Source organism: Macaca mulatta, chromosome 4 (genome assembly GCF_049350105.2).
Source record: "Macaca mulatta isolate MMU2019108-1 chromosome 4, T2T-MMU8v2.0, whole genome shotgun sequence".
Taxonomy (NCBI): Eukaryota; Metazoa; Chordata; class Mammalia; order Primates; family Cercopithecidae; genus Macaca; species Macaca mulatta.
In genome coordinates this window covers 86,945,599-86,967,282 of record NC_133409.1, presented here as the reverse complement: position 1 = coordinate 86,967,282, position 21,684 = coordinate 86,945,599, and the positions used below count along the sequence as shown (strand labels likewise).

The window sequence follows — 21,684 nt, the reverse complement described above, 5'->3', positions numbered from 1 at the left end:
ACAACAGCGTGCATTAGTTAATTTAGGTGACCAAAGCCGGTTCTTTCTATTTTAATTTCTCACCCTGGTCTTATTTATCAGCACTGGCTCTGTAACTGAGAAGCCACCCTCTTCATTTGCCAATAAGTTTGGTCTTATAGTCTGACTTGGTTAGTTGCCATGGCTCTTTTAAAAGAAAGGCCATCCCTGCTCTACTTATCAACATACAATAATGTATTGTTTAAATCAAATAAGAATGCGGTAAGGAGACCACCACATACACAGGTCAGAAAACAAATTCATAGCACTAAATTAAATCGCACTCTTTCAAAAGATAGTTAATATATCTTTTGTAGAAAGCCCAGCCGCTTTCATCAACAGTCAGGGTGGTGTGCAATTTTACTCATATATGTGATCTGCCAAATAAACTGGCACAGAAAGAAAAAAATAGGAGAGTGTTAATATCTTACAGAAGTAAAGATCAACTTCTTTTGTTGTCTTCTAGTTCATGAAGATAAAAGCAGAGGGGTCCTTGAAACTGTCGACACAGCCGAGCAGGCCAAGTAAACAGATGCCGAACCATACTTACGGATTACTGTCATATACTAGTCCCCCACAATACCTATCATCAGTTTTTTCACTTCTTCAGATTCTTTCAATTTATGCTCTATCATTCTTGAAGCGAGGCAATCAAAACTGGATGCAGGTGTTCCATTTATAACTCCAACTTTTAAAAAACACTCCTGGTTTTCTAGTCTGCTGCTAAGCAACAGAATAACATTCTTACTGAGCTACCTATCATGCCCCACTCTCACCCCTGACTCTAGATTTTTTTTTCCCCAAACAGAGGAAAGGTAAACAGGTTCAAACTTCTAGCACTAGTCCAGATTGTTTTAGTACGTGTGTGGGACTTATCTTAAAGACATTCTCATGCACTATGTTAAAAAGTTTTTCTTATGCTATCCTATACAAGGTGTGTATTACCTTTCTAGGGCTGCTATAACAAAGTATCATAGACTAGGTAGTTTAACCATCAGAAATTTACTTGCTTACAATTCTGGAGGCTAGAAATCTGAGAACTAGGTGTCAACAGAGTTGGTTTCCTCTAAGACTTCTCTTACTGGCTTATAGCGGTTCATCTTCTTCCATTGTCTTCACACGGTCTTTCTTGTGCGTGTGTGTCCTAATCTCCTCTTCCTTAAGGACATCCGTCATATTGGATTAGGCTCCACCCTAATGACCTCATTTAACCTTAATCACCTCTTTAAAAATCCTGTCTCCAAATACAGTCACATTCTTAAGTACTGGGGGGTAGGATTTCAAAGTACGAATTTTGGGGAGATACAATTCAGCCCATAACACAAGTATCTGAAAGTAGATTACAGATACATGCCCTTTCAGGGGCAAATTATGTCTTTCACTTATAATGCCCCAGGGGTAAAGGGTTATTATGTTTTCAACTTATTTTTCAAATGGTTCAATGAAACAATTATGCATTATAGTAGGGGAACCTGGGTGAAAGTACAAAAGAAATCATTTTTTTTTCAATTTTCTGTAAGTCTGAAATTATTTCAAAATAAAAGTTTTTTTTCAAGTATCTAAAAATCTATTTAATGAGTCAGATTTATTGTATTTTTGAGACAGGGTCTTGCTCTGTCACTCAGGCTGGAGTGCAGTGGCACAATCACAGCTCACTGTAGCCTTGACCTCCTGGGCTCAAGCGATCCTCCCACCTCAGTCTCCTGAGTGGGACTACAGGGGCATGTCCAGCTAATTTGTTAAATTTTCTGTAGCGATGGGGTCTCGCTATGTTGCTCAGGTTGGTCTTGAACTCCTGATCTCAAGTGATCCTTCTGCCTCAGCCTCCCAAAGTGCTGGGATTACCGGCATGAGACCCTGAGCCCAGCTGAATGGGCTAGATTTTTACAGCTCTACTTTCACGAAAATACATCATCATGTATGGTTAAAGAAGTACTTGCAATCAATGTTTTATCGTACATAATAAGAATCTTATGAATAGAGAAGAAAAGAACCAAAAAGACTGAACTTAACTCCTTTAAATCATTATAATACCTAATTATTTCCATGCCACGGATGGTAGAAGAAAATAAGCACAACTAGAGTGTCTTTCCTGTCTAAGTTCCCATCTGTTGCAGAAAGTGCTGTCTATTCAACTCTAAAAGATGCACCAATTTCAGGAGGAAAAAAAATTACCCTATTTAGCAACCCATTTCACTAGTAATTCTGGGATCACACAGTAAACAGGGCATAAATCTCAGCTCAATGGTAATTTCTTCTAGAAAGGTTTCCCAATGCAGATCATCCTCCAACTAAGGACAAGCCTGTGACAATGCTAGCATATATTTGGGCTTACTGTATACCTGTTCACCCTGTCTTTTATTAATGTAATAGTATCTTGTTCTTTACTAGGCATGTATTTAATGCTCTGCATCTAATGAAATTCAACAAATACATGCCACTGACTCCACACATAGCTTACTTAGTGAATTTTCTTTGCTAAATTAATAAGACATTTGTTATTTCTCTGATGAAGTCATTTTTCATTGTAATCCTTAACACATCTAAAGAAAGAAAAAGATCTCATGAAATAAATTAAGAAACCAAGCTGAACTATATTTTACTATCTTATAAGCCTAAAAATTTTGAACGACCACCGATGCAAGGAGGGACCACATCAGCATCCCAGAATTTACCTACCAGCATACAAGACAATTCTGACCCTGCCACCGTTCTATTCTCCTGAGGTCTCATTCTTACTGAGTCATCAGGCCTGCTGCATGCCTGGCTATGGCTAACCACTTAAGAACACATCACCTAGCTATCAACAACATATCATTTTACATGTCAAAATTATTTTGAGGATTGTCTGTCTCAATGCTGCTCTCCATTACAGTATAAAATTGAGAGTAGGCCTGTATAAACTATTTGCTTAAAGCAGTTAATTATGTATTGATTCCACAAACTTTCACTTAAATGTTTCTAAATGTAATTTGAATAACAAATTTTGATTTATAAATTCAGAACAACTAAGACTTCAAACTAAGCTTGTTCATAGTAAAAAGACAAAAAATCCATTTTCCTGCAGAAGACATTTATTCAAGTTTATATACTTAAGATATACTATTAAGTTTGTATTTTATCATGGATTATAATGTTGTATATGTTAGTTACTATGCTATATCTCCTTACCAACTACAAATTAGAAATAATAAGTAGTAAAGAAAATCCTTGTTTTAGATAAATAGCCAAGCTATCAGAATAACTACAATTCTATGCTTTTATATATCTTATGATTTTAACTACCACATCAAGGCCACAAGACCTGAGTTCAAATCCTGACTCTATGGCTTGTGCCAGTAGGCAATTTATTAATTTTTTAAGATCTTAATTTAATTATGTGTAAAGATGAGAATACCACCAATCCTATTCAGACTAGTATAAAGAAATAATAATGCAAAATGTCTAGGACAGCCAACGGAATATATTCAGTAGGTTTTCCCAAACTTTGGGACTAAAAATCCAGGTCTCCAAAATACTCAAAAGCTTTATTCACTATGCATACGGACTTGTCTAAGTCTTGTAAAATGGCATAAATATACTATACTTACTAATGTAAATTATGTAAAGGCACATAAACTGTAACTGTATTGCATCATCAACTGGTCTCTGTGAGGTTAATATGCTGTAATACAATCCATTATTTTGTCATACTAATTTTTGTTTATTTTAGAATTTTGTAGGGTTCAGAAAAATGGGTTAAAGTGGTCCTGGATAATTTGTAGCCCTTTTAAAACAAAATAACATCTCCCAGAAAACTAAAATGGTTATTTTCTTTTTCTTTTCATGTATGTCCTTAGAGCAAGCAGAGGCATTTGAAATCAAGTACTGCTCCTTCTTCAAAACAGAGTCTAGAATATGAGAATATACTGCCAGTGAATCTGTGGAACGTTTAAAGACAGACCAGTCTCCTACATCTTGCCTTCTCATTCTGTTTGCTCTCATCCACCAACATCATTAGGTGCAAGGTGAAAGGTGTGTATCAAAGGAAGAAGGAGGTGACATAACACTTTGCTTAAGTGACAATGGAGGTGTTTACAGATTGATATAAATACCAGTGCTGTAGCTTCTGTTTGTTTTCAAAGAAACCAGCTGATTATTTTGCCAGTTCTCCTTTTTCTGATTTACTTAGTGCCCATGTCGGACTCTGATATAGATCCCAAGAATGAGGAGATAATAACAGAAGTGAGTGAAGTATAGGTAGAAAGCAATGAGTTGGGAAGCATTAAAAGTAAACACTGCCTGGGTAAGATTTTCTCAATTTCACATTTGCCATTTATATCACTAAAATAACAGCATCTTTAATTTTAAGTCAACCATAGATCAATGAAAACTCAATTTTATAGTTTTTTTCTACATATTCAATGTCAGAAAAATTGTGTAGTGTTTATGACATTTTACCAGATGGGCTAATAAAAAAATTTAATAGGAAGTAACAGAGGGTACAACCTAAATTTTATTTAATACATTCATACAATGATTTTACATCCGTATTTAAGTAACTGAGGAAAATCAGAGCTTATGCTATCCAGACTTAGGTACATATGTATAAATTTCTACTCTTGAGATATGAAATCTTCTTAATCCTCATAAATCACACTTAAAAAATTTAGTCATATCTATCAGTCTGAGACAAATTCAAGAAAACTGTAGACTATTTAATAATTCTCTGACACTTAGATCACATTACTATATAACATTTCAAAAACATCTCATGGGATATATTTCAAGCCACCACAGATATAAGATGCCTAGCAAGTTGATATTTTTTTGGTTTTTACCCTATTTTTCTTCTCAAAGGCTCATTTAATAATTACATTTAATAATTATGTGTGCTATATTTCTTATTAATCAGAAATTTTTAAATGGGGCATTTAAATCTTCCTTGCTCAGAGGATTTCAGTTTATAGTACACAGGCCCATAAAATAGTAAATGTGCCAATAAAAAGCAGGTATGGCATAATTTCAGAATGAACAGTCCTACCCAAGAAAAGATAGCTAACAATTTTATATTCACACAAATGGGGAGTCATTTCACCACATACCAATGAAAACACAGGCTAGTATCATCTGGCATTCTGGGACAATAATTCTTTCATTTTACAAATAACAAATCTGGAAATCTGAGACAATGTCTTCACCTAGATTACCAAGCTTATCGCTGGCAGGGCTAGAACTAGAATCAAAGTCTTTTTTCCACCATGCCAGGTCACCTGCTAAAGTCTAGCTAAATATTCTGCCCAAAATTGAGAACAATGCCGTCATAGTTCATTCGTTGTTGCTATAACAAAATACCTGAGGTTGGGTAGCTCATAAAGAAAAAGAGTTTATTTAGCTCACAGGTATGCAGGCTGGGAATTTCAAGGGGCATGGCACTGTCATCTGCTCGGCTTCTGGTAAGGGCTTTCCTGCTGTGTCTTAACATGGCAGAAGATCAAAGGGGAAGCAGAGGGTGCAAAGAGGTCAAACACAAAGGGCATTCTCACTTTACAACAACCTGCTCTCTTGGGAACCAAACCATTCCCACCAGAACTAATGCAGTCTCCCAAGTCACTGGTATATCATTTTGGAAAAGTAATTTGGTTATCTTTATTCATTTACTTAACACATATTTACTGAATGGCCAATCTTTACCAAGTACTATTCTAGATTCTGGAAACACGACAATGAAAAAGACCGACAAGTCTTCTACCATTATATCCTAATGTGAGAAGAATGAAAATAAGCGCATTGGGAGTTATACCTGATGTAGCATTGGGAGTTATACCTGATGTAAATGATGAGTTGATGGGTGCAGCACACCAACATGGCACAAGTATACATATGTAACAAACCTGCACGTTATGCACATGTACCTTACAACTTAAAGTACAATAATAATAAATAAATTAAAAAAAAAAAAAGAAAATAAGCAAGAATACAAGTATCATGTCAGAGAGTGACAAGGATGTTAAAAAGGAAATAAAACTGAAGGAAACAAACTAGAAGGGGTGCTATATTTTATGAGTGTCCAGGAAGCCATGTCCAAAAAATATGCAAGTTGAACACTGAGCTGAAAAAATGGCAGCCATAATGAGCTAGACAAACATTTCAGATAGGCAAAAGAATAAAAGCCCTGAGCTGGGACCAGGTCAGAACATTCAAGGAATAGAAAGAAAGCCAGTATGTGTGGAGCAGAGGGAACAAATACATGACAGTGTGTACTACAGGGGCCCAGTCACATACTCTTTAACCTAGCAATACCACCTCTAAGACTCTATCCAATAGCAGTAATAGTAAGTATGTGTAAAACCATGCACAGGCTGGTGGTGAAACCCCGTCTCTACTAAAAATACAAAATTAGCTGGGCATGGTGGCAGGCGCCTGTAATCCCAGATACTCAGGAGGCTGAGGCAGGAGAATCGCTTGAACGGGCCAGGCGGAGGTTGCAGTGAGCTGAAATCACGCCATTGCACTCCAGTCTGGGTGACAGAGTGCGACTCTGTCTCAAAAAAAAAGAAGAAGAAGAAAACAAAACTACACACAGAAGAATCTTAGTGCTAGGTAGTTTGTAAAAGGAAAACAACTGGAAAAACCAAATGTTGATCAACCAGTCTGTTGATCATTTGGAGAATGTTAAATAGATTATGGTATAACATATACTATTACAGTAAGAGAGATAATATATGCACTGACCTGGAAACATGTCCTAGAGATATTATGTGAAAAAGCAAGCAGACTAATATATATGACATGATTCCATTTCTTAATGAGACTCATTAACTATGGTATTACAAATTTTAACCCCTAAGTCTGGTCCAGGATAAATACCACTTTGCTTCCCCCTGCTGCAAGCAAATGTCCTCTTGCACACTATCCTCCTACCTTTCTCTAATTCGTTCCCTGCCAGCATTTTGGCTTACCTCAACCGTTTCTTTCTTTTCCTGGGGACATGAATAGCATCACGAAAATTTTAAGAGCACAGAGAAGAACATTTCCTTATAATTTCAAAACACATTAGGTTTGAAATAACTTCACAATGACTGAATCAGCTCTAATGATTTCAGAGTAGTCAGATGGCATCATAAACTTGATTTAAAAATTAAAAAAACACATTATGAGTAATTAAAGAAAACTAAATATTCAGTTGGCCACTATAATAGCAAAGATGAAAATTATGAATTATTCTTACCTCTACTTTTGTTCGATAGAGAACAAGTCGTTTAAGGCTGCATAACTTGGCAATGTGGTTGAAAGCTTGAGGTGGTAGCTTATCACAGGAGGAGAGATTTAAGGCTTGTAGATTTGGACACATCTCAGAAATAACTTCTAAGCAAGTTTCATTAAGAAAGTGGCTGCAAGACAATTCAAGGCGTACTAATTCAGATCCACAAACCTTCAGAAACCTGCAAGAACAACATTCCATGTGAATTTTATAAAACTAAAAGATATTTTTGCAAGAACTTTGCAATTTTAGCAACTCTAAGCAGATACATTTAAAAGGATAGATTTCTATTAGGGAAAATGTAAAATTTGTTTTGCTTAAATTCTTATTCACTGCATGCTGAAATATGAATGGTTAGGCTAAAAAAATCAACTTGAGAGGATAAAATGAATTCACATCATATAAAAAGTCAGCTAATGCTAAGTGGAAAATTAAGAAAGTAGAAGATATATTTTCCCTACTTACCTATAATTCACATCTGAGTTGGTAAAGCCAAAAAAAAAAAAAAAAAAATCAAAACATAACAAAACTCTAAACTCTTGGGAGATATTTCCCCCTCAACAGTACCTATCCAGTACTGGATAATATATTTTGAACACTGCACATGAAAGTGACAACTTTAATTAAGTAACCTCAAAACAAATCAGACTAGGCTCCCCTCAACTCAGAAAATGTCTACGTGGGTTTAACTAGAGCACTGTTATGGTCCTTGCAGCTGTTACTCTTTAGCAGCTAGACTGCTTGATGTTGAAAATATTCAATTGCAGCTTCACATAAAATACATAGAAATAATCCAAGATGAAGGTCACAAAATGCTTTATCAGAGTAATTATCACAGTATTTATCTCAGTTATATTATAGCTGGGGGAAAAATAGTCCTGTCCATGATCATCCCCTGAAAACAATCTAAAAGTAAACATGAATCTAGGAGTATTTGAATCCATGAAACTTTATCAACTAAGCAAACTGAACCCTCTTAACAGTGCACCAATTATGACTGTCCAGGTCTCTTGACATAATCTTCCCACCAGTGTCACATCAGTAATATACTGTTAGTCAATTTATGCCACATCTTTATTCCTAAATGATTTAATGAGCTTATAAGTACACATACAAAATAAAATTGACTAAATCAGATTAGTTGTGTAAATAAATCAAGTAACACTGGTTAAAAGATGTGGTTTTTTGCATTGTTCTACTAGTTCCTAGCAAAGACCTTGGAAAAGGCATTTACCCAAATCTTAGCATTTCCTCAGCTGTAAATGCAGACTTGAAGTATGTAACAACATTCACCACACTGCCTAGTGGAATTGAAGCTGAAATACTATGCAAATGCAGTTTTTAAAGGTCAAAGCACCCCATAAACATTAAGTATAAGTTAAATCTTGGCCAATTCACATTTAAACAATAAAAAAATTCAGTTGCTGCAAATTTAAATATTGTAAATAACCCAGTAGCCCGCACATCTTATTTACACCTGAACACCCGTTTATTCTAAATTCAAACTTGTATTATTTAATTTGTGACATTTCATACAACTGCACACTCCTTCCTTAAAACTCTGACACTCCTCACGTTAACTACCTCTTTTGGATCTCCTCCAACTCCTCTCACTGCTGCTTCCTTTGCTAGTTGTATTAGCTAAACTGCAGTTCGCATAAAGCACATTCATTCATTCATTCATTCAACAAATATGCACTGAGCTTCTACTATCATCCAGGTAACAGTCTAGGCACTGCGGAGATAACAGTGGACAAAACAAAATCCCTGCTCTCATGAAGCTTACTAATGTTTTGAAGAGAGAAGGAGAAGATAACCAAATGCATAAAGTAGGTCGCAAATTCGCGAAAAGTGCCCAGGAGAAAATAAAAGCAGGGAAGCGCAACAGAAAGTGTCAAGGATGGGCAGAGTAGTCAGAAAAGCTTCAGAGATGTGAAAAGCTTCAGAGTAAAACCCTGAAGGAAGCGAGAGGGTGACAAAGCAGGTATCTGGAGGAGGAGCATTCTAGGCAAAGGGAAGGGCAGTCCAGGGCAGGATAACAAGCAGAGTGAAGAACAGTGAGATGGGGGATACAGGAGGCACAAAATGATGGAGAGATGAGTAGATCAGAGATGAGGGACCGTTCACACAGTGTGTGTCACTATAAAGACTCTGGCTTTATACCAGAAAGCAAACTGTTAGCAGACAATAGGAAACTTCCCAAGTTGATTTCATGAATGATAGAATTTGAAAGCACAATGAGATAAAGTCTATACCTATACTACCTTTCTTTCTTTCTCTTTATCAAGAATCCTGTATTGCATATTTTTACTCTGAGCAGATTATTTGATTAATACCCTCATATTATCTCTACTTAAATTTTCAAAACGTATACTACCTACCTTTTCATATCTACATCCCAAGAGGGCAGAGACAGTAGCAGACTCAATTAGCTGCACACAGCTCTTACTTCTTTCCTTAATGTTCCTCATGCAGGTTTTATTTTAATGCATAATTACATATATGTATTTATTCATCTCAACTGTGCCACTGATCATTTGAAAGGAGAACTCAGCTTGTTTATTTCCTGCAGTCAGTTCATTCTACATTGTGCTCATAAAGTATTTTCTTATACTGAAGATTTTATGAGAGGACCTAAGTTCATATAAACAATCCCAGACTAGTCTCCTGCTATGAGAAAAGGAATCTCTGGAGAGAAAAATAAATTGCTTATCATTATGAGGTGAATTAATTTGTCCAGAATAATACAAGTACATAAGAAGTAATTTACTAAATGGTAACTTGCACCCTAAAATAATTAAGATCACAGGAATGAACGATTTGAGTCTACTTATCACAAAATAAAAGGTAATAGTCCTCAGAAATTGCCTCAAGTATAAAAAGAGAAGAATTAGATATAAAATATCTATGACTTCTGAATTCCTAATCTCATGGTTTTTAGCTGACCCTCACTAAGTTTTCTAAAACAGTAAATTCAAGATAATCTTAATCCCAAATAACTTGGAACATAATTTAACATAGCTGATCCAAAATAAAGCCATTAAAAACAAAACTTCTACTTAACTGTATAGGGGTAGTATCCAACAATGACAGAAAGAAGGGAAGACCAGGCGCGGTGGCTCATGCCTGTAATCCCAGCACTTTGGGAGGCCGAGACGGGCGGATCATGAGGTCAGGAGATCGAGACCATCCTGGCTAACACGGTGAAACCCCGTCTCTACTAAAAATACAAAAAAAAAAAATTAGCTGGGCACGGTGGCGGGCGCCTGTAATCCCAGCTACACAGGAGGCTGAGGCAGGAGAATGGCGTGAACCCAGGAAGCGGAGCTTGCAGTGAGTGGAGATCGCGCCACTGCATTCCAGCCTGGGCGACAGGGCCAGACTCCGTCTCAAAAAAAAAAAAAAAAGAAAGAAGGGAAAAGAACATCTTAAAATGGTCCCTACTTTCTAGAGTTGACAATCTAAGACACAACTGTATAAAATATAGGCAGGCAACTGAATAAATATATTAGTGGAAAATAAGCTCTTCATACCATAAAACTTTAGCTCTATGTCAAAATACCTAATAAAGTTCTCGAATCTAGAAAGCATCCAAGAATGTTTCCTAAAGGAGTGAATATAAACTACTGAGAACAAGTAAGAGGGGTTTAGAGTAAAAACCCACACATAACTGAGGGGGAGACAAGGCTGTTCAGCAACTATTTGAAGAAAAATGGTAGGGAACAAATGAACCTAAGGCTTTTTGAACAGAATGATACAATTAAGTTCTAAAGCACAAACAGGCAGGCAGGCAAAGGAACATCTAAGACTTCAGGGAACCATATTAGAAAAGCGGAATTATAATAGATGTGATTTTAATGAGTAATGATACGCATGAACAGTACTCAAAGTAGCAAATCACAAATCTGTAGCTAGATTAAGATTTTAATAACTGATTAAAAGTTTTAAGTTCTCTTTATTCCAATGTAACCTATTTCTCTGCTATGATGAATAATAAAAATTCCTAAAAAGTTATTGAAAATCCAGTTAAACAGTTCTGACTTGTGAGATAAGGTTTTTAAGCAACAAAAATAAACTGCATCAAACTTTTTCCCAAAGATTTGTTCAAAAAACAGCTCATCAACATTAGTCTCTAGTTTTTAAATGTGCTTTTCTTCTTTAAAATATTACAAATAAGTCTTCTTCATAGTAATGAGCATAAATAGACCATACTTATTCATAGATTACTCATTAATAATCAAGCCATGCATATTTATTGTTTATTCTGGGAATGCTGCCTACAAGCCATAGTAACTATCAATTCAGCAGTCAAGTCATGGGGGCCAACAGTAATCAGTAGGGAAAACTCCAACACGCCCCGCCCAAGAAAAGGTTCTCTCTCCCTCTTGCTTCAACTTTTTCTTTTCTTAATGGGAATAGTGACTACACTTAAAGGAATGCCATCAAGATTTATGATTTTACTGGCTGAAATACTACAGTAAAATATAAGAACTTAAATCTATATATGGCTTGTTCTGATTATTCAAACTGCTCTACGGCAACTACCCTGGGTGAATTGAAAATGGACGATAAATTGTGGGTTAGAAGTAGATAGAAACTCTAACTTTGCAAAAGATCTTTATCCATTACTAGTATAAAAAATTTTTAAATGGCATGGCTAAGTTTTCTTCTTATAAGTGATGTTTCTTCTCATGTGCTAGAAGAAGCTACATAAAGAAACTTAAAAATTGATTAATATTAGCTTTATATTTTACTCATTATCACAGTCATATGCAGCACTTTGCCAGTGAAGCTGGACTTCAGCCATTCATGACCAATGTTTTCTTTAACGTCTACACTTAGTTACTACCCAGTTATTCTGTTTACAAAAATAAATAAGGGATATGCTTATATGTTTATCTTAATATCTTTATCTTCTCTGTAGCCTGAAGGCAGGAACTATATTATATATCTCATATGTCTCTGCATACGATCAACACCCACTGAAACTCCTTGCACACAAAGGGTGAAAACAAACATTTAATAAATTCTTAATAATGGAAAACATTGGGAAAGAGCTATGAGGGTGATTAAAATGCCCCAAAGGTCTATATAATGTAAAATAATGCTTACTGACACCACTTGTTCTATCTGTTCTCATATTCAGTTAGTCTTGGTTTATGATAATGTATGCTCTAAATATTCACAGTCTTCATTAGCTTCAGTTCTTTCTTAGTCCTATTAGCAGAGAAAAGAATTTGAAATGTGTGTGTTTGGTGCAAGGGGAAGTAGAAAGGACTAAATTCTGTTTCACTGGACAGCTGCCAAATATCTAGCAATGAACCCCTTCCCCTGGCTCAATTTCTGGCAGAAAAGAAACTCAGCGCATCCACGGTTTCAACACTTGCTACTGGCCATTACTGCTTGGTTTATTTTTCACTCTGATGCATAAACTATCAAGGTCAGTATTTGGAACACATTGTTACTATTTCAAACATCATTACTTCATTTAAATCTAACAATATCAAATCTTTATTTCTGGAACTGCATCTTTATTTTTACAATCTGAGTTAAGAGGAAACAAGGCTCTACATACGAATTTCTAATTCATAAACCAGTGTTCTAGAATGTATTCACTGGGGATATGTGTAGGGATTGCTATAGCTCATTTTTCATTTTTAAAAATAGAATACAAGAGTATTCATTAGTTAAAAATAACAGAAAATTTCTCTAAAGTTTCTACTCCTTCATTATTTAACTTCATGAAAATGCTGGGATTATATGTAACATACCGTGAGAAAAACCATAATCAAGGTTAGGAGAAAAACTCCTGTTTGTATCCTAAGAAAAATGACTGTGGCATTACTAAATGAACATGCACTTGTGCAAGCTTTCAAATGCTTAACAGGTGACATTTAATAGTAAGGAAACGAAATGCTTAAATAGAAAGGAGCAGAAACACCTGGGCAGGTCTGCAAGTGTGGTCGCCTATTTAGCATGCAATTGCATTTTCAACATAATTAGTTTAAATGAGCTTCTAAATCTGGGTGATGTATTGCACATGTAATTAAGATTTAATTAAAAATGTTCTATAATAAATTGTTTTCCATTTCTGACAAATCACATTAGAGAGGTAGATTTTGATTTGGAAATAGTTTTTAAAATGTGTTAATCATCTGTGCTGAAAATATGAGAAAGAAGAAACAGGAGCCCTGAAGTAAAGGGTATAGTTTCCCTTCATATTCATATAAAATTTAGCTGAAGAGGATAGTAAAACACTCATTTTTTATAAGCAGCAGCATTCTAAACATGACACTCAAAATTTATTTCCTTTTTATTTTTGTAAGGTACATGTTACATACTTTCAAACTTTTATTATGAAAACCACTACATAAGTATAGCCTGCTGCTGGGGAAAAAAACAAAAAACAAAAAAAACTTCATCAAGCCTTTATACTAACCTGCTAAATCCTGCAACAGAGATGAAGCCTCTATTGCCAGTCCAAGATAAATTAAGCCACTGGACAAGAGTGCATCGAGACTGTAGAAATTCCAAAGAGGTGTCATCTAGTTTTGCCCAGTATGGTTGCAGATTGAGATGGATGTATTGTAGAGGATCACAGCAATGCTGGCTCAGTAGTTTGCAAGTCTGTGCTAATCTACACAGGTCTGGTAGTGTAAGATGATTCAGAATCAGTTGAATAAGCTAAATAAGACAGAGAAACCAAGATCATCAAGAATGAAAAGCAGTATCATTTTATGAAACATATAACATGATCTAATAAGGAATAAAATGTCATACATTTTATAACAATATTTTCATATAGTAAATAAAAACATTCAACGGAATTATCCAAAGAGAAGAAATCATGCATGCATTTGACTATAGTACATTTCGAGACTGTTCAAAGTATACTCAGCACATATTGCCTACTCATTTTCTTAGGTGCAAAGATACATTTTGGTAATCTATTGAATAATACAAATTGTCATACTCAACATCACTGAACAGCTACTACGTGCCAGACACTGGGGACAGAAAAGAAAGAGTGCCCATTCTCAGAGTGCTTACAGTCCAGTGGGGATTGGTAAGGACAATGATACATTTTAATAGCTTTGACAAAAAGAAACACAGAATGCTACTAAAGCCAAGCAGGCCTAGCTCCAAAGTGAAAGTGTACCTGTGCCAGGAACACTCAGCTTTTTTTTTTTATGTATATATACTGTTAAGTTCTGGGGTACATGTACAGAATGTGCAGGTTTGTTACATAGGTATACACGTGCCATGGTGGTTTGCTGCACCCATCAACCCGTCACCTACAGTAGGTATTTCTCCTAATGTTATCCCTCCCCTAGCCCCCTACCCCCCAACAGGCCCCAGTGTGTGATGTTCCCCTCCCTGTGTCCAGGTATTCTCATTGTTCAACTCCCACTTATGAGTGAGAACATGCAGTGCTTGGTTTTCTGTTCCTGTGTTAGTTTGCTGAGAATGATGGTTTCCAGCTTCATCCATGTCACTGCAAAGGACATGAACTCATCCTTCTTTATGGCTGCATAGTATTCCATGGTGTATATGTGCCACATTTTCTTTATCCAGTCTATCAATGATGGACATTTGGGTTGGTTCCAAGTCTTTGCTATTGTGAACAGTGCTGCAATAAATATACATGTGTATGTGTCCTTATAGTAGAATGATTCATAATCCTTGGGGTATATACCCAGTAATGGGATTGCTGGGTCAAATGGTATTTCTAGTTCTAGATCCTTGAGAAATTGCCACACTGTCTTCCACAATGGTTGACTAATTTACATTCCCACCAACAGTGTAAAAGTGGTCCTATTTCTCCACATCCTCTCCAGCATCTGTTGTTTCCTGACCTTTTAATGATCACCATTCTAACTAGCATGAGATGGTATCTCATTGTGATTTTGATTTGCATTTCTCTAATGACCAGTGATGATTAACATTTTTTCTTATGTTTGTTGGCTGCATAAATGTCTTCTTTTGAGCAGTGTCTGTTCATATCCCTTGCCCACTTTTCGATGGGGTTGTTTTTCTCTTGAAATTTGTTTAACTTCTTGTAGATTCTAGATATTAGCCCTTTGTCAGATGGATAGATTGCAAAAATTTTCTCCCATTCTGTAGGTTGCCTGATCACTCTGATGATAGTTTCTTATGCTGGAACATTCAGCTTTAACGAGTCAGGGGCAAACCAGGTGAAAAGACAGTCTAATGGTAAAGACTGTGTTATGAAAGCCTCACAGAGGAGCTTGGGTTTATCCTGAAAGCAATGAGTTGTCCTGAAGGGTTTTAAACTAGAGTGACATGTTCACATTTGTGTTTCAGAAAGAACATTGCGGGGGTGCTACTGGAAGCAAGGAGGCAGGAAGAGAAACCAGCCATGGGGCTAATACAGAATTCTAGGAAACAGGAAATAAGGGGTCTGCTTAAGGTAGCTGGCAGTGATGATGGAGTAGCAAACAGATACAAGAATTATTAAGAAGGCAGAATTCAAAACATTGCTTTCTCTAATTAAAATTATCGAATTACTGCAAGATTTATTTTTTCTTAACAGTTGGGGGCTTCTAGTTTCAAAGAAGTACTGTTTAAATAGCCTATTCTGAACTAAAAACTATAAAGAAAAAGACACTAAATATTTGCTAAATGTTAAACAACTTATTTAGATGAGAGAGGGGTTTTTTTAATTTAATGTATTTATCTAGCTAAATTTTTTGTTTTGCAATTAACCTAAATGCTCTTCTTCAATTTATTTTGTTATCTAGGCTCAGTATTAATCTCAGGTCAGAATTTCACTGTTTTAAGTCAAAATATCACAAAACACAGAGTAACAACAATAGGATCTTTAAAATAAGTTTAAAGAGGAGGTAGCCAGAATCTCCTTACTCCTGATGTTTCTTAGTAATTTTCTACCCAGTGCTCCCTGGCTATTAATTCCCACTTGCCCATGCTGTTGAACCCAATCTCCCTCTCACACTGCAAAATCCCACTGTAGTGGTCCCTATACCTAGCACGATTGAGTAATTTTTCTTTAACAAATCTCATCATCCAGACACAGCTGTTGATGTGTAAAATATTACACGAACAAAAATCAACAATTTCAAGTAAAAAGTAAACCCAAACATTGAAGAAAGGTCTAAAATGAGAAGTTTCTGCCTCTCTACACTCAGTTCTAACCATCCCTCTCCCCAAAGATAAGCATTGTTAAGTTTTTCTGATCTCTTCCAAATAAATGTATATGAAATTGTGTTCTTGAATTTGCACTAAAACAATGATACTATATACACCATTCTGCAACTTGCTTTTCTCATTTAATGATATATCTTGTAGATCTTTCCATATCTGCACATACAGACCCACCTCCTTCCATTTCATAGAAGTGACATAATTCAACTAGTTTCTCATTGATGCATTTCCTGCTTTTTTTCCTATTGCATATAATACTGCAATATCATTGTGTGTATGTATTACGCATGTATGTTCATCTTGGCAAACTTTGAAAATATATCCTTATAGTAAATTACATGCATTTAAAAGTTTTGATGGAAGTGGAAAATTGCCATTCAGAATGTTCACATCAATTTATATATCCACAAAAACTGTATGAAAGTACCCTTTTGTGGCCGGGGGCAGTGGCTCATGCCTGTAATCCCAGCACTTTGGGAGGCCGAGATGGGCAGATCATGAGGTCAGGAGATCAAAACCATCCTGGCTAACACGGTGAAACCCCATCTCTACTAAAAATACAAAAAAAAAATTAACCAGGCATGGTGGCAGGTGCCTTTGGTCCCAGCTACACAGGAGGCTGAGGCAGGAGAATGGCGTGAACCCAGGAGTTGGAGCTTGCAGTGAGCCAAGATTGCGCCACTGCACTCCAGCCTGGGTGACAGAGCAAGACTCTGTCTCCAAAAAAAAAAAAGTACCCTTTTGCTTCTATCCTAGACAACACTGGTATCAAAACTTTTTTATTCCAAAAGGCAAAAAAGGAAGAAAAGATATAAAACTGTTTTTATTTCTGTTTCTTTTTTTTTAACGACATAAATATAACAGCTTCCCAGAGGAGTTGTCAATACATTTCCCTCTATCCTCTTGGCCTGTTCCTGGACTCTACTCTGTTCCATTTATCTATATGTTATTTCTCCCATATCAATAGTCCTCCAAGTAAAATAACTAGGTTTTTTAAAGTTTATGTGTTGGAATGTCGTGGATTGTTTGGCTGCAAATGAGAATCAGGACTAATACCCCTCTATCACTCTTTTCCAGAATTTTCCTGAGTATTTTCATATTTTTAGGCCAACTTTTCAATTTAAAAAAATTCTGCTAGCATTTTAATTGGGACTTCATTGAATACACTAAGGAAAACTGATATTTTTACTTTATTATATTTTTCTACTCTAGGGCATGTTCTAATTTTTTAGCAAAAGTAAATTATCTGTAAAGTCTAAAGTATCTGTGACTCCCCTTGACTAATTTTGCTGTATACTGGACCACCCTGAAGACCACTGGCTGAAAGGATAAAATGCAAATCTCTTGGTGAAACCCAGACAGCCCTCTATGATGCAGCAGAATAGACTCCGCACAGCCAAAGACAGGGAGTCCCAATCACTGTCATCTATGTGCATGGAGCTGTGCACTGAGGCAGCCCTGAGCCTCCATCCAATTCCATCTCCTACAGTTTTCCCTATCAAATCCTATGTTTTGGCCACACTGAAATACTGGAGTTCCCAAACAAGTCATACAGTTTCACTTCTCATCTTTGTATCTTCTCTTCCCTTTGCCTAAAGTGTCCTCTGGCCTTCATTCAAATTCTATGGGTCAAGCATTTTATCAGGTCTGGAAAAAATTCAATAAACTGTTTAAGATGTATTTGCTGAAATTAAACTTCTATTTTACAGTTTTTGCAAGTGGGTAAGAATCAAAGCAGCGATTCACTCTACTCCAGATGAACTGCTCCCACTGCTGCCACAACAGACCCTCCTCAGAGCCCTGAGGAGCAACACTGTCAGTATCTCATGCTCCTCTCCCCCCACAAACCCAGCTTTTCCTTCATCTTTCCTCCCTCCTCCCAGTAAAGGCCAGTCTTGTCCAATCTGTGAAGCTTCCTTTCCATCACATGCGGTCTGGGTGGGACCCTGGTCCCATGGCTTAAAGACCAAATTACCTTGGACACTTAAATTCATCTTCATGTGGCAACTTTAGCTACTTCACAGGACGTGCCATGGCATTTTAACTGTAGTATGTTGGAGAGGCATTATAGCTACTATTACTCTAACACATTCAAGAGGCTATCTTATTGTTTCATGAAAGTTAAGCTATTTGTGTTATTTCCATGAAATCTGAAATACCCATCAATTTGGAAGAGGGATATCTCAGTTGGTTAAAATTTGAGTCTATAAAGTTTTCTTAAAAAGAAAACTGATTATACATTTTTAGCCACACAGTAGTTTTCAGTGGGAGACAGAAATGCTTGGCCCTACTCTCACCCCTAGGAATATTTCGAAACTGGTGGGGAGAGGTTTTGGTATCACATGGTCCTGGAATGCTACTAGCATTTGACATCGGGAGCCTGGGATGCTAAATATACCTCAGAGACACCCCAGTAGGGACACACTGAAAACAAGACTTCAAACTAGACACATAAAAAAGTATTAATAATTCCAGGCCGGGCGCGGTGGCTCACGCCTGTAATCCCAGCACCCTGGGAGGCCGAGGCAGGCGGATCACGAGGTCAGGAGATCGAGACCATCCTGGCTAACATGGTGAAACCCCGTCTCTGCTAAAAATACAAAAATTAGCTGGGCATGGTTGCGGGTGCCTGTAGTCCCAGCTACTTGGGAGACTGAGGCAGGAGAATGGCGTGAACCCAGGAGGCGGAGGTTGCAGTGAGCTGAGATTATGCCACTGCACTCCAGCCTGTGCGACAGAGTGAGACTCCATCTCAAAACAAAACAAAACAAAAAGTATTAATAATTCCAAGGTAAAAGCACTACCTGCCTAGACCAAAAATTACAGTTAGGAGAATACAGAATAGAGTTAGTATAGAAAAAAAAAAAATGACATTTAGAGAAACTATGGATTAAATTATGGATTAAATAGAATAAGCATTCATCTCACAATCTTAATATTCTTATTTTTAATAGCAAATCATCTTTAACATAACTAATATAAAGTTATGCATGTATTGCCCATACTTAAACTGTGTAATATGAATTAAAGTGGATTGTTACTTATTACTGATTTTTGTATTTGGTTATTATTAGCAATATGAAAATATATACTTAATAATTTATCCAGAAACACTAAAGCCAAACCAAAACGAAAGCAGTGAAATTAGTTAAAACATGATTTTGTCTAGTTTTTCCAAAATCAAAATATACAACACATCAAATTACATATACCTTACCAATGCTCAATTACCAATGCTCAGTAAACATTAATATCTAAAGACTAAAAATCTATAGTGTTTTATCCAATACTGCTGCTAAATATTTTTGGCTTACCTCATAAGGTAGTTTATCAAAATATCCATTATTTGGCCCTTCCCTGAGGACAGCACTGCTAAACTTTTTGTTAAGATTGTCCATTCCACAACCATCCTTTTCTTCATAGGCATCATCATCTATATCATTCATGTCAATAAGTGAAGTCTTGAGAGAAAGCACTGGCTTGTCCTTCACACCATGTAGCACAACTGCATCTAATTCAGTGTAATAATCCAGAAGAGAACTATTTACTTCCAGTCGTATAAGATTTGTGGGAAAATTTATCTGCTTAATACAAGGTTTAAACTGGCGAGCTTGGGAAGCATTCAACTTCGTAGGCCTCTCTGACCAAAGAATCTCCCATCTGCCAAAAAAAGAAACTTCCCTATAATACAGTTTAGAATGAGATCTACTGGTCCCTTAAGGTTATAGCCCCATGCCCAATATGTCACAGTGTGTAACAAAGTCATCAAAATAAACAGAATCCAATATAAGTATTGTTCCCGAGATATAAAGACTTTAAAACACCAAATGCCACAGACCTTATTACATAATTTATTTTTATAAGTCCCCAAACAGTCCTTTTTTTATAGATTTCACATTGGTCAGTTTAAAAACCGGAACATGTAGTTAGAGGTAGCTGAACAACATTCCATTTTACAAGATAAGTAAACTCAAAGTAAGAATAAAACACACGAAGATGAAGCTCTCCTGTGTACATAGCTTAAACCAACCGCAAAAACTAAACTGATCATTTTGCTTCACAAAGGTCTCCTACTTCAGCCTTTCCATTTCTGTCACTAGCCTCATATAAACGCAAAATTTTCATATTATCTTTTTCTCTTTATTTTATCAAATCATGAAGTTTCATCAAATGTTTCAAGAAAGTGTTTCTTATATACGCCCTTCTCCTGAATTTCCATTTTTGCCATCTTTAAGTTATCCTTATATCCTTAGTATCTAGCAAATATCTAAACACATAAAAGGGGAATAACATTCTCCTATTTCTCCAAATGAACTCCTGCTTCCCAGCTAGATTAATCATTATTTTCCATGCAATAAACTTATTTCCACCTTTATGTCTTTGCTCGTGTTATCTTCCTCCCCATGAAATGCCCAACCTACTATTATCTGCCTATCTATTCTTCAAGGCCTAACTTATATTCCATCTCCATATAAGTCTTCTTATAGAACTATTTTCCAAAATTAAAGATTCTTCATAATCATAGTATCATCAGGTACTTAATATATGTCAGTTAACTATTTCTCTAATATTGTTTCTAATAGAGAAGAGAAAATTAGAAACATTTAAAAAATACTTCAATTATCATCCTTCCTCTATTCTTAATTATTTACTGTGGCTAGTAAAATTTTTTAATAAAGATTTTACATCAAAGAATAAGAATATTTTTAAGTCTCTCAATATACACTACAAACTGCTTTCAAAAAAGCTTATGCCAATAGTACATAAGAATGATCACTGAAAGCATTAAAAATAATCTCTAGTTTGATTGTGAGCCATATCTCCTTATGATGTAATTTGTAATTCACTGATTACTAATAACACTTAATTTTTTTATATACTCATTAATTACATGAGATTTTTTTCCACCAATAAATTGTTCGCTTATTTTCCTGGCCCAATGACCTACTGAGATCTAAGTAAAAACTGATAATGGCAAAGCATAGAGGAAACTGAGAAAAAAAAAAAAAAAGAATTTGAAATTCAAGGAAGAAATCAGAGCCAAAACTATAGAAGCCATCAACATATAGGTACTCCAACTGTTTTAGGCCCAAGAAGGGACCAAGAAAAGCATATAGCCACAATCTTGGAAGAATAGAGAGGGAAGTATGGCAATTTCCACCTCCAGGAATAAAAGCAAGCTCCAGAGGAATTCTAATAAACATATCACGAAGGGAATCAGGAACCACAGAACAGGGAAC

The 21,684-nt window shown here is 36.0% G+C and overlaps 1 protein-coding gene across 3 annotated transcripts in view; it reads right to left on the bottom strand.

The window, feature by feature from the left end:
• FBXL4 (F-box and leucine rich repeat protein 4) overlaps nucleotides 1-21,684 on the bottom strand; it is a 74,931-nt gene that overhangs the window by 18,205 nt on the left and 35,042 nt on the right. For all 3 annotated transcript variants that reach the window (XM_015136949.3, XM_015136948.3, NM_001266033.1), the window contains 3 exon segments: nucleotides 19,759-20,104; nucleotides 13,701-13,945; nucleotides 7,229-7,442 (listed from right to left, as the gene is read on the bottom strand). In XM_015136949.3, the coding sequence (XP_014992435.1) occupies nucleotides 7,229-7,442; nucleotides 13,701-13,945; nucleotides 19,759-20,104 (805 nt within the window).